The 13,920-nt window shown below is 33.4% G+C and overlaps 1 protein-coding gene across 1 annotated transcript in view; it reads right to left on the bottom strand.

The window, feature by feature from the left end:
• Positions 1-9,679: 9,679 nt before the first annotated feature.
• Positions 9,680-13,920, bottom strand: part of LOC149822095 (uncharacterized) — a 96,259-nt gene continuing 92,018 nt past the window's right edge. Inside the window, exons 11-14 of the mRNA XM_089980611.1 lie at positions 13,218-13,403; positions 11,105-12,256; positions 10,608-10,958; positions 9,680-10,356 (exon numbers count right to left, since the gene is read on the bottom strand). Of these exons, the coding sequence (XP_089836737.1) occupies positions 10,144-10,356; positions 10,608-10,958; positions 11,105-12,256; positions 13,218-13,403 (1,902 nt within the window). The 3' untranslated portion in view covers positions 9,680-10,143. The remainder of the gene's footprint in view (positions 10,357-10,607; positions 10,959-11,104; positions 12,257-13,217; positions 13,404-13,920) is intronic.

Genomic DNA, 13,920 nt, shown 5'->3' with positions numbered 1-13,920 from the left:
CTTTTGTAGATATGAACATTTAATAGCTTGTTTGATTATTGTTGTGAATATTTTGTGTATATTTTTCTATGTTTAGGGTTTTTTCATATATATATATATATATATATATATATATATATATATATATATATATATATATATATATATATATATATATATATATGTTTATTTGTCCTTCAGTTATTATTTTTGTGTTTTTGTGTTGGTATAATGAGTTTAGGGTTGACTTTGCACAAGCATTGAATAAGGGTTAGGGGTTATTGTGGGTAGTTGGTTTTTAGAGTAGTAGTTGTAGATAGTTATATTAATTGAATGTATAAAGTGTATATAAATGGTTTTTTCTCGCATGCTATTTTCATTAGATGAATGATATGTCATGTGTTTTGTGTAGGCATTTAATGTTGACCTCTGAAAGGGTTAAAATATACTACTATAGCATTGATCACCTTACTTGAAAATCTATAGTGGTATCAAAAAATAGTAACCATGAGAAATTTATAGTTTTGATGTCTTGTAAAACCAAATATGTAAAAGAGTCAATGATCCTTTGGTATAGTTGTTATCTAAAATTATATGGCCAATATATATGGATAGATGTCTTGAACGATGATATAGAATTGATGTTAATTAGTGGTGAAATTTACTTAGTTGTTCACAAAGTTAAAGAAGTTGTTGCTTTCAGAGTTAAATAAGAAACAATTGATGAATGAAATGATGAAAATCATGCAGAGAATGTGCATCTATCTCAGGCATCATTTATTGAGTTTAGTCTTTTGGCGAACATCCAGCTATCGAAAATAGTGAACGATATTAATGTCTCAAACATTGATCTCAGGCACGCGGAGGGCACATTGTTGGTCGAACTAATTAAGGATATAGATGTTTGACATATACACAAAGAGGAACTTTCACAAACAATTGATATTGTATATGATCAGATGATCATTGCACAGAATATGGAACTGCATAGGCAAAACCAGTGCTAGTGATCTTCATTGCAGTAATGTGAATGACATTAAGTCTTTCAGGGAAGATGACAAAGCTATGTACAAGTTATTGGACTTTGTAATTTATTCTTGAGATGTAGGTGTGATGATGAATGTTATATTTTTATGGTTATTTTTGAAAGTTTGAAATGCATGAATGTTGTATGCATAGAAGCAAATAAAGCGATAGATATAATGAATTTTGATTTAGTTTGTACAACAAACAGTCAATCAGTAGTAACAGTGATGACGTAGACAATGGAGAATCAGATGATGATGATGATGATGACTATACCATGTCTGATGAGCCGGACTCATAAATGATAAGAGAGGGCCAAGACATTGATGACATAGGACAAATAATGGCAGGTGAAAGTGATGTACAAATGGCAATTGAAAAGTTTAACCCTTGGTTTGTTATATAAGTTATGTGAGCATATGTTAGGCAGTAGAACCGCTTTATGTTTTTACATTAATGAGACATGGTTGAAAAAGTTTTCATCCAATGGATTCTCATACAATAAAGCGCAATTGAAAATCATCAAAATGAAGGCATCTTAGTTGTATGACGAGTTGTATAACGAAAAACTTAATGATTATGAATATTTTCAGTGGCAAACAACTAGATCAAACGATTAAAGAATTGTATTCAACAAAAGATTTAATGATCTTTAGTACTATTGTGAGTTTTTGAAACATCATGCGATTAGGAATAGCTATAAGGCATTGTCATATGCATGAGAAAAGAACCTGCAGAATACAGTTGATTACTCTTGGTATATCCATTACACAAAGGTATGCAAAGCAGTGTTCTTTTAAGTGAAGAAGTATGAAAGCGAGCATATATGTGGTGGATCATTAGATAACTTTGTAGTGAAAATAGTGCATTCAAAATAGATTTCAAGTGTTATTCACAAATGCATGCATGATAACTCGAAGATGACTATAAGAAAAATTATGAATGATATTAGTCGCGAGAAAGGTGTATATGATTCATTCAAAAAGTCCTTTAAGATGCTTGATGTCTATTTACATCATTTGATAAAGGTTAATCGAGTATCGCTAGGGTACATTCAGACCAATTAAAAAGATTGATTTATGTACATGTTATTATTCTTTTGTTCATACATCAATGGTCTTTTAAAGAAAACCTTCCAGTTCTTATGGTAGACGAAACTTTCCTAAAAGAAATATACATGGGTATATTGTCATCGGCTCATAGTATTGATCATTATGGTGACATATTTTGGATAGCATTTGCAGTTGTAGATAAGGAGTCAAAGGATTCATGCACGTGGTTTTTAGAGCATGTAAAGGAAGTGCTCACTATCTTCGACGAATATAAAGAGAGATTACAGTTACATCTATCTCATATTGACTCAAAGGTCTAAAGTATGGTGTCCCCCACACAAGACCTACATGTCATATTGAATATTGCATAAAGCACTTCACATAGAACTTTTTTAAGAAATTTGGTTCATCACTTAGTGCAACTCGAGCAGCCACAAAAAATAATGCACTTATTTTCTTCAAAAAATGTGAGAGCAAGATTTAACCATATACAATTATGTTGTCACTGACCTGAAACTAAAACCTTGGATTAACAGACACTTTCTAGCAAAAAGATATGAGTACTTAACTTTTAATATAGCAAAGAGTTTCAATTCGTAGATTTTTGTCATACATGTTAAACCCCTAATTCCTATTATTGAAAGGTTTTGTTTTATGTTGATGAAAGTTTTTTTTTAAAAAAAATATCAAGTAGAAAATGTCAGTCATTATGATGTCTGAGATCAAAGAAAAGGTAGAGGCACTTAAGATAAGGGTACAACAACTACATGTGAAGGTGATGCATTGTCACTAACATCAGTACGAAGCCTGTGACCGATCTCACGGTTATAGTGTTGATCTTAAGAAGTAGTTATATTCTTGTGAAGAGTGACAGGTTAGTGGGATTTCATGCAATCATATGCATTTCCTATGAGGTTAAGCTACCAAAGAATTACTACAAGTTCTTCATGGTTGAATCGTATTGATCTGCATATAATGCATATATGCTTTTTTTAATGGTGAATAATGTCTCAAAAATCTTTCTATTGACTCTTATTCTTTTATATTTACAAAAAGTGGTTTGTAAAGCATGGTGACCTAAGGTGAGGTTGGCCAAAATAAGAGAAAATACTAATAACAATATGCTTGAGTACATATGCTTTGTAAAATGTGTATTTGTTAAGAGTTGTTTAATAAATTATTTCTTTATAATTATTTATTATTTTTTAATAAACAACTTCAATGTCTTATGTCTTTTATTTATATCATAGGTATTTCGTGATTAATACTTGTACACAAAAAGAGAAATGTGGCAGCAGAAAGAGAACCAAACTTGCACCCCCACCCCTAAGCAAAGGCCCAATTGTAGTGCCTGAGGTATAATGAATGTCTTGAGTCATGTATGTATACAACCAGTGGTACTAACATGTATGTGTTTATATTTATTTTTAATTAGTGATGAGAACGGGTTAATGAGAAAGAAAAAGACGTGAAACAACTAAAAGAGTTGAAAGAGCATGAATTTTACGAAGAAACTATGTTGACAAGTGATAAGTGTTAGGTTTGCATGTTAGTTAGTTTATTTTTTTATTACATTTGTATGTATACTCATTTGAATCTAACATGAATGTATCTCATATTTTGATTATCTAGCATCTAGCAAGATTCACAGAAAGACCTTAAGCATCTCACAATCAAGACATGACAACATGAGCAAAACTGTCAATGACCATTTACCTTACCATATATTGCTCTGTGAGTCTCAAAAGCGATGTTTGTATTATTTTTCTACTGACTAATAAAAATTAACTGGTAAACATTAATTATTCGCAGCAAATAGTAAAAACTAAAGGGATGTAGGATGGGGTGTGTGGATGCTTGGAGACTGCATACTTACAAAACATAAATTTTTATATGTACAATGACCTTAAACTCAATTTATGTTGCAGAACTTAATTTCTGTCAACTGAGGCAATCAACATTGGGTTCCTTAAAAAATGAATATTAATACAAGGGAGTTCGGGCTTTATAATTTCATAAAGTCCACAAGTAATGCATATAAGAACATCAAAGAAACAACACGATAACATAAGTTATTCAATAATGTATTTATTGGTCTCTTACACTCGGTAGGTTTAATGTTGTATTACAGGTTCATTATTTTTTAAGGTGGTTTGGCTACGATTGTTACATCAATTGGATGGCTTGTCTCATAGCAGGTATTGCTCAATAAGAAAATGAGTAATTATTTTACATATATTTGTTAACTTAATTTGTACATGTACATGTGTTTAACTTGGTATATAATTTGTATAGGTATGATTGTGGTATATTTGTCCTACTATACATGCAGTACTTGAGCAAAAACACAAATTGAACTTCACGCAGGTATGTGTTTATATATAATGTTTTGTTGTATTTTTTTGATATAAGCTATAGTTAGTTGTTTGCTAATAATCTTTTTCAAAATAATGTAACAGATTACTGAAAGCGTATGATCAAATTTACAAAAACATGAGAGAAAAGATAACTTTGAAAGGTTCCAAAAAGAAGGATGAGACAAAGAGCCAAAAAGAACTGCAACAGAACACAAAAGGTTAAAGGGCAAATAAAGGGTAAAGGATGATGACACATTAGACAATGAGTTGTTGGATGGCAAAACATTAGACAATGAGTTGTCGGATGGCAAGATATCAAAAGTTGAGTAGTAGACAATTTTTTGAAGTATACATTGATTACTATTGTCAAACATTGGATATAAATTTGACCGAATTGTCAAATGTTGGATGTAAATTTGATAGAATTGCTCTGTAAATTATGAGTTTAAATTTTTAATGTTCTTTAAATATTCGTTGTTCTGCAAATTATGTTTTATAAGTTTTGGATGTTCTTTAAATGGACAAAAGTTTTGCAATTTTTTTATATTTAACTTCATTCTAGGTTTAATATTCTATAACAAGGATATGTGCAAAATATAGAAAATTAGCATTTTTAGGAGGAAAAGCTCATATTTAAGCAAAAAATTACATATTTAGGATGAAAACACATATTTAGAAGAAAATTACATATTTAGGATGCAACGAGCATATTTAAGAGGAAAATCATATATTTAAGATGAAATTGAATATTTAAGAGGAAAATCACACATTTAGTTGGAAATCACATATTTAAAAGGAGAAATGCATTTTAAGAGGAAATGGTATATTTAAGAAGAAAATTGTATATTTAGGAGGAAGTCACATATTTTTTGTTGCAAAAGTCTTAAATGTTCTACACATATTGGTTATTGTTTGCAATACTCTTTTGCAAACTTCCTGATCCTTGCAAATCTTGGTCATTATTTGCATACCTCCTTGAGTGAAGTTTTATAACTTTAGTCATAGTGTGTAAAGTTACATGTAATATTCAAATTTATAATTGAGCAAATATACAATTCACTTGTAACGTTCAAATTCACCGATAATATTCAAATTTACATTGAGTAATATTCAAATTTACAGCAAATACACAATTCACCTATTACATTCAAATATTTAAATTCACCATTAACATTCAAATTCACCTATAATATTCAAAACTATATGCATTCATTCGTAATTCAAAGTTAACTTGTTACAATCACATGTATATACAATTTCACATTGGCGTACATTTAAATTGTTAAAAAAAAAATTATAACTACATTTATAATTAATTAAAAAATATTATTTACTTAATTACAATGGTCTACAAAATAATCAAAAACAGAATTCACTATTATGGATGCATCATGCACACTCGTTCATCCTCGATGACCTTATTATTGTTAGCAATAAGGTCAGTTTAAGTCTGTATAATGAACTCCTTTGCTTGAAACAAATCCTCCAGCATGCAATTTTTGGTAGTACATTGCAAGAGCCAACTCTGCATCTACTCCACTTGCAGCTCTTCTATGCTTCAGACTCCTCGCCCCAAGTTTTTTCTTCTCATTAATGTCCTTTGTGATTGCAAACTGCAGGTTGTCAACAACTATATCCCTATCATCATAGACATATACCATGAATGATAAGTTAATGTTTTCATCATCATCGCGCCAATCTTCAAGTTTGAACTAAAACATCGTAGGGTAGTCCTTCATCTAATCCTTTAGTGTGCCAAAGACAGATATGCTAACTATGCGAGAGTGTTAGGGTAGTTGATGGGAAAACCCAAATTGTCGGATCATTCGGTTGGTAGTTTGGTGTTCAACTTCATTCATATTTTCCAATCAAATGTCTTTCATTGTAATGTCCTTCGCTTACACAACCACATCCTCATTATCCTCTTTGTCTTCTGTGTCTTCGTAGGAGCACTATTTTACCTATAGAATGAAGTTTCATTCATAGTTAATCCTATATCGCATTATTTATAAAAACATAAAAAAATATTTCAAGAATAGTTGTATGTGCTTTGGTCAGCATGCACAATGATGCAACACAATGGGCTCTTCTTGTATAAGGACCGAACACTCTTCAATAATTTTTCTCGTCTTTGTTGTGTGACAGACTCTACTTTGCAACACATGAAAATTCATATAGGCAGTCATGTCTCAAGGGCATTCCAACGGATATGTGCTCTCATATACAAACCTGCAATGATCAATACATGAATTAACATAGATTAATACATAGTATAGTACATCAATAATGTTAAATAATGTTTGAGTATAAATCAAAAGTTTAGGTACAATGAAGGAATAAATACTTTCGACAACATTAACATATTGAAGTTGTTTTTTTCTTTCATGTCTCACGCTACTTAAACTTGTATATAGGAGTGCAAGTGAGGTTGCTCCTCATGCATATTCATCGATGCGATCTAAGTCTTCAAATAGTTGAATGTACGATCCATGGAACGACTTTCCTCTAGTGTCAGTAAATATGCATGTGTTAAAGAAGTATAACAAGAATAGTGTTATCTCCTTCTCCACCATATGACAATCCTTCCCTCCAACACATGATACCTTCATCTTCATTATTCTCGCCTTGTTGGGATCATTGTATTTTATCAACCATGATAACTTGAATTTTTTAGCTTTGAACGTATCATCATTCACTTGTAAATAAACACTTAAAATGTGCTTAAAATCTCCTCACTGATATGCACTCATTGACTCCCCATAGCACTTAAATTTGGTGATGTGTCATGTCCTCCAATGTGATGGTCATCTTAATATCTCTAAACTAGAATGTGTTGATTGCCAGATTTCATAACTACACAATGGTTTCTAAGATACTATGATTGATGCTTCATGGTGTGATCTCCAAACATTTTTTGAAATGCATTTGATCATGTTTGTCCTTTGCTTCTTATATTAGTTTTACGAATCACTCGTGTTCTTGAAACCAGTAGAATTAATACATGCAGCTTGTTGAATCCGCTAAATCTTGTCGTTGTGGATCCTGCAATTACAATTCATTTTGATGGAATCAGCCAAATTAATCATTGAATTATACACATAAATATAATATTTTAACAAGTGCAGTGTAAAATGCAATCTAACTATCCTAAAAATATGTTTCACACATACATGAAAAACTAATCAATCAATTGCAATATTCAAACTAGTTACCTAAAAGCATGCTTCACACACACATATATATGATAAATTAATTAATATATATTTAAACTAGTTATCATAAAACATGTAAACATATACGATAAATTAAGCAACGAATTGCAATACTCAACGTAGTTTTCTTACAAACATGTTTCATGCGTACATATATATAGCATTTTACATATTGAACTGTAAGAATCAAATTAGTTATCCTAAAAACATGTTTCACACACACACACACACACACACACACACACACACACACACACACACACACACACACACACATATATATATATATATATGTGTGTGTGTGTGTGTGTGTGTGATAATTTAATCAATGATTGAATATAAAATCTCCAATGATTGCAATCGACTTACAAATGTATATACAAAATAACACTTACAAAGTACATGTCAATGAACACTAGACCATGTTTTCTGATGTGACTTCTTTCTCGAAGTATGCACTGCCTTCTTTGATCCCTCCAAATGATCTCCTTAGGACTTTTGTTAACCTGCACTTCTTGAGGACTCTTCCCATTAACCATAACTTTAAGGTTCGCATCCTCCCCTTACTGAGGTACCTCCTCTGCCCTTGGATAGGATTTTTGCCCTTTATTCTCCATACTCTTTATTTTTATCATGCCACTATCACTGCAGGTAACCATGTCTATAGCTTTGTCTATCCAGGCATTAAGGTTAGCAACAACCATAGAGTGAGTCAATGGGTCAAACTTCTTTACCACTGAGTCTCCCTCCCACTCCTTAGATGCTTCTGAGATAAGAGACATGAATGTAGCATCAAAGTCATCAATTTTTTTTTGCAAATTTTTTCCTTAGATATGGGTCATGAAAAAATTATTAGTTGTTGTTTGTTTGATCACATATTTTACAAATATAACTTGAAAACTACGTAATTCTTCCATAAAATTACTAACTCATGCTAATGTTTCAAAAAAATAATTGATTCAAGTCACTGTTTCAAAAAAAAATAATTGTTCTAGTCGTTAAAGATATGCTTACCAGAAAAAAACTCATCGTCAATGATTCTGAAAAACTCAACGATGAAGCATCGTCAATGGATTGCAAGAAAAAGTCATTGAAAATTGTTGTTGGGAGAGAAGCACATTGGAGACCATAAAAAACCTAGTTTATGCAAAAATGACCTTGAAGTGTGACCATTTAGTTTTTAAAATCGAGTACAAAAATCCACTAACAAGAAAAAAATGTGCATTGTATTCATCCTCAATGTTTGCGATGTTTCAGCAAATCGGCATATAAAGAATATATTCACAATGACTTATTTATTAAGTAATACCTTATTTGCAATGGTCATTTCGTAATGCAAACTTTATGAAAATTTGTATGTTAAATGCCAAATCGCCATAGATTTATAGATCGCCTTGCGAAAGTTAATGAAAAGAGTTTTACACTATATCTCACAAATGATGTAATATATATGTAAATTTAATACCTATGAGGTTATTTCAAAGTGTGAATTTTACAAAAATTCGCAACAAGTTATTAGCGCAAATTGTCACATATTTGTGAATCTCCTTAAGATCAATTACTAAAAGAGGGTCCATACGGTATCTCAAGAATGTTGTAATATACATGTGAATTTAGTACAGTATTTGCAAAATTATGTAGGTTTCAATTACATGAAGTTCGCAAATTTGATTATGCAAATTTCATGAGGTCCACAAAAAAAATGTGTGAATCTATATTTTAGTAAGAGTTTGTGACACCAAAAAAGTACCAATATATCATGTGAACCTCAATAGGTTAGGCCGTGCGAAGGGTAAATAAGTCCTAAAGAAGTTAGGCATTTGAGAATTTGAACATGGGGCGAATTTTAAAAATTGTGAAACATTTCTATAAACATGTCATTTTTTAGTTCATTAGTCATTTTCCAATGTTTTTACTGTGGTGATACTTTGGAAACATCACAATAGGTCTCTGATCCCGAGGGTGGTTTCCCGTCCTTAGTGGAAGAAAAAACTTGGCTATTATCATCATTATTATTGATTTTCAAGAGAACCCCAATGGAAATTTGATTCAACAACAAACAAACATGTAGACATATTTTCTATAGATAACAACCATGCTCATGTTTAACCACACATCAACTGGGCGGTAGGTGGTTGATGATTTCACTAGCCTAAGTAAAACATCCAACAGATAAACTCATACATTTTATCACTTTTACAGGAGATTACAGATATTATCATTCCAACCTGGACGGAAATGAATTTGCAATTTCCACTAAGCTGAACAGTAATCAGATTTGAGCCTTCCACTAACAATAACTATGATTTCTGGCTTGGGTGGCAGGGTGATATAGGACTGGACTTGACCCAAGGCCCAGCCAAGTCCTGAGCATGATCATGCCAAAGCCTCTTTTGAAGATGCAAACAGATCAAAGGAACTCAGTCGAGCATGTCCTGCTGTTCTGGCTGCCTCGGTCCATGTCGATTCTCCAACGTAGTGATTATCGAATCACCATAGAACAACAGAGTCGAAAGATCACTCCTCCATTTCAGTATCATCATTTGAACTACTCTCAGGCTGCATGCCATCCTCAGCATTTTCAACTGGCATACCATTATCACTGTGTTGGTGCACAGAAGATAAATCCTGATTTGCAACACCATTAATATCCCCCGGACCACTTCTACCATGAGGTACTGGTTCTGTGTATGTGTAGTATGGATTGGAAGGATGGTTCATTGCTTGTGCCTGTGTAAACAACACACACATTGTACATCAAGAGTTGAAGGCAGTAACATGTTAACAGATACGCTGAGAAGTTCAATCAGGCATCATTTTGCACAGGACAAAGTTCCATCATTCCTAGGCCAATGTCAATAGAAATAGAACAAATATAAGAGTTATACATAACATAGGAGGGTAAAAGGTTGATGGTACACATGCATCCAAAGGGTACGTTCAAGTAACAGCAACAATCACAAGATTAACTTGAAAAATACCTGGAATAGTTGGTGCATTCTGAAATTCACTATGCTATCCATCTCTTGAATGCCACTAACCAGGTGAGCCCTGCCAGTATCTCCAACATGACGGTCTGTGAAATTGGTTGCCTCATCTAGGGTAAGAGCAAGTTGATCAGGCCTCTGAAGTAACAAACGGAAAGTTGGCTGTAGTTCATAGCACTGCTCAAACAAAGAACGTCGGCAGAACACGTACAATCCTAGACGGGCTCTAGACATGGCAACAATAAGCCTTCTGACATCCCGAAGATGCCCAACAAATCGTGTGCGGACAAGAGAGAGCAAAATGAAGTCATTTTGTTGACCCTGGAATTTATCCACTGTCGCCACCTGCACATGAAACAATTATGCAGAATTATGTTTACCAACAAATCCGAGATGGATGAAAAGTTGTACGGGAGATCTAATATTATTGACATCAGAAAGTAAGTAAATCAAATCAGATGAAAGGACACAAACCAAAATTTTCAGCTTACCTTGCTTGGTGGACCAATTCCATATGGCATGCACCTCCTGTTGACAACATCACGTATGAGAAATTTCTGTCCATTGTAAGTTGTCAAAATGGATATTTTGTTAGCAGGGTAACCAAGCAACCGCATGTATATGTAAACACTAACAATATATTCTGCCTCCCCTTCATTTTGATAAAACCAAGGCGAAGGTGCAGTCTCACCATGACCATGGTAATCAGGCACATCAATAAGTTGATACTCATAGGAAAATCCAGCATTAGCCTTAAGGAAGATTGGCTCATTTTGAACATATGGAAGGTCGCCTAGATCCCGATATCTCCAATTGTAAAGCTTGGCTATACTAGGCCTTGCTCTACCCTGTGCGTTGAGCTCAATATATGGGATTCCTAATCGAACAAATCTTGTAAATAGACTCTGATCCATGTGACTATACTTCTGAAAAGCCATGTTTTTGACAACTGGGGGTAACTGATGATGATCACCAATCAGTATGCACCGCTTGAGTCGTGCATACCCATCTTCCTGCCTTTGAAGTAACATTGGTATAAATGTTTCTATCTCCAAAATCTGTGCACTCTCCTCCATAAGTAAATTGTCATATTTAAAGCCCAACTGAAGAAAATCCCTTCTTTTTAAAGCTGCATGAGTGCAGGTCATAGCCACAATTTTTGCCTGTTTGGTCATGAGATAATTGGCGCGATCAGCTGTTGATTTCAGCAATTCAAATGCCTTGCACTCTTCAATCTCTTGAAACATTGTTGTCAGATGGCGAAAACATCCCTTAGCAGTATTCATATTTCTCTCAAACGACTCACCTGTGAACACAGGCTGTGGTGCATCTGAGAAGAACTCTTGAAAGGGAAACCGGTCCTTGACAAATGTAGGATTATCCTGGTTATGCTCACATGCAGCAAGAAACTGTTCCCAACGGGAGTAAACATGCAGCAACCAGAAATAGCCTGCAGTTTCACAGGTATAGCCAGCATCTTCTGGCAGTTTAAGTGATCTCGCAAGCCTCTCGACTTCAGCAAGCAACTCTAAGCGACGAACAAGCATAGCATTGACACGACCCTGGCGACTAAATTCCAGATCAGTGTCCAGCTCCTGCTCACCCTGTCCCAACCGAAGAAGATAACGGGCAGGGACATCCCTCTGACAGAAGGAATACAAAGAGGAACATAGAATTAAACTGGTTAATTGTGTAGGCTCAACAAGAAAAAGAAAAATGTTTGGAGAGTCATGCCGTCAAACAAGATGCAACTCCAGTAAATTTAAATCTCACATGCAACATTAACAACCTGTAGTTTCTATAACATTCACAAGAATGGTATATAGAAAATGGCCAACATCAAGATCCACATTCACAATAGTTGAAATCACTCATGATTTCTTAAATAAAAATGGTAAGCATTTAGAAATGTATAATAGCTTTCTTTCTGTCAAGGGAATATTATGACTGATGCAAGTATTGAGTGAGGGAGATCGATGGGAGCATTTCTGAAAAGAAGCATCATTGGTTGGCACAAGGCAAAATGTTGCCACATGCACCATTTTCTTTTTAGAGTTCACGCTTGCCATAAATGACTTGATGTAACTGTTATAATGATTATTTTGTTTTGTCTTGACTTATTACTTAACATGTTCTGGTAGTGTACTCTAGGAACATGTTCTGGTAGTGTACTCTAGGTTCACTTGAGGTTCTAGAAGTTTTATAGCTTAAATTTGATTTTCTTTTTGAATTTTATGATTTTCTCTGCTTTGTCTTTTTTTTTATTTTTTTTATTTTTTTATTTTTTTATTTTTTTTTCTAAAATACTTTTTTCATATACGATAGATCAGGTACAAACGTATCTCGGACCCTTCCCATACAGGTTCTGGTACACTTTACAAATTTGGTGCTTTTTGCTTCTTTCATAGCATTTACTTCTTGGAAGATGAAAAAGTTCAAGCCAAAGCATGTAAAGAACAGTACACATAAATAACAAGTTTTAACCATAATCTTAGCTGTGCACCAAAGTCTTAAAAAAAGCGTGACCAGAAAGAATCAAATTTTAAAAGACTACATGCGCATTCTGCAAAACTGTCAGCTGAAGAACTAAATGTAGTTCATTACCTGCATTATCTTTTCAAAAAGATCATTCAAAGCTTGATTTGAATGAGTAATTATCAATGTCCTTTGAGAAGGACAGTTGTGATATAAAACATTCAAGATCTGCACGGCTGTATCTGTCTTTCCAGTACCAGGTGGACCCACGACCATTGACAATCCAGGTTGTATGCCAGAGATAATAGCTTCAACCTGCAAGGCACATCAGCATGTGTAATTTGATAACAGATGGTATATAAATTTTTGGATTCACAAATATATCACAAAAATCATCTTTAAAACATGAACTACACTAAAGCAATCATTTTGCACTTACTTGAAGCATTTAAACAGCATACCTGATATACGTGTTTCACATATGCAAAGAAATGCATGTGAAAACAGAATATTTCTCCATGTCTCTTTCACAGTATACGCACAACAGAAAATATGAAGAAAATAGCGATGCATGTGTATTCAATGCTACCAAGATGATCATCAGGCTAGTGTAGCACAACAAATTTGTCTTACAAATTTAAATTAATTACATTTTAATCTGGAAAGTAACTTCTAATAAAGGACAATATGGGTTCAAAAAAGTTCCATCCAGATAAATAGAACATTCAATTTTATTTCACAGGAGATCAGACTTACGCAATTGGTTGAACAACTCCAGGCTGTATCTGAAATTATATGAAGGTTGTTTCATGAGTTTTAATTTGCAAATGCT

Source organism: Nuphar pumila, chromosome 11 (assembly GCF_984573655.1).
Source record: "Nuphar pumila chromosome 11, dmNupPumi1.hap1.1, whole genome shotgun sequence".
Lineage (NCBI taxonomy): Eukaryota > Viridiplantae > Streptophyta > Magnoliopsida > Nymphaeales > Nymphaeaceae > Nuphar > Nuphar pumila.
This window is presented reverse-complemented; position numbering and strand designations above follow the sequence as displayed.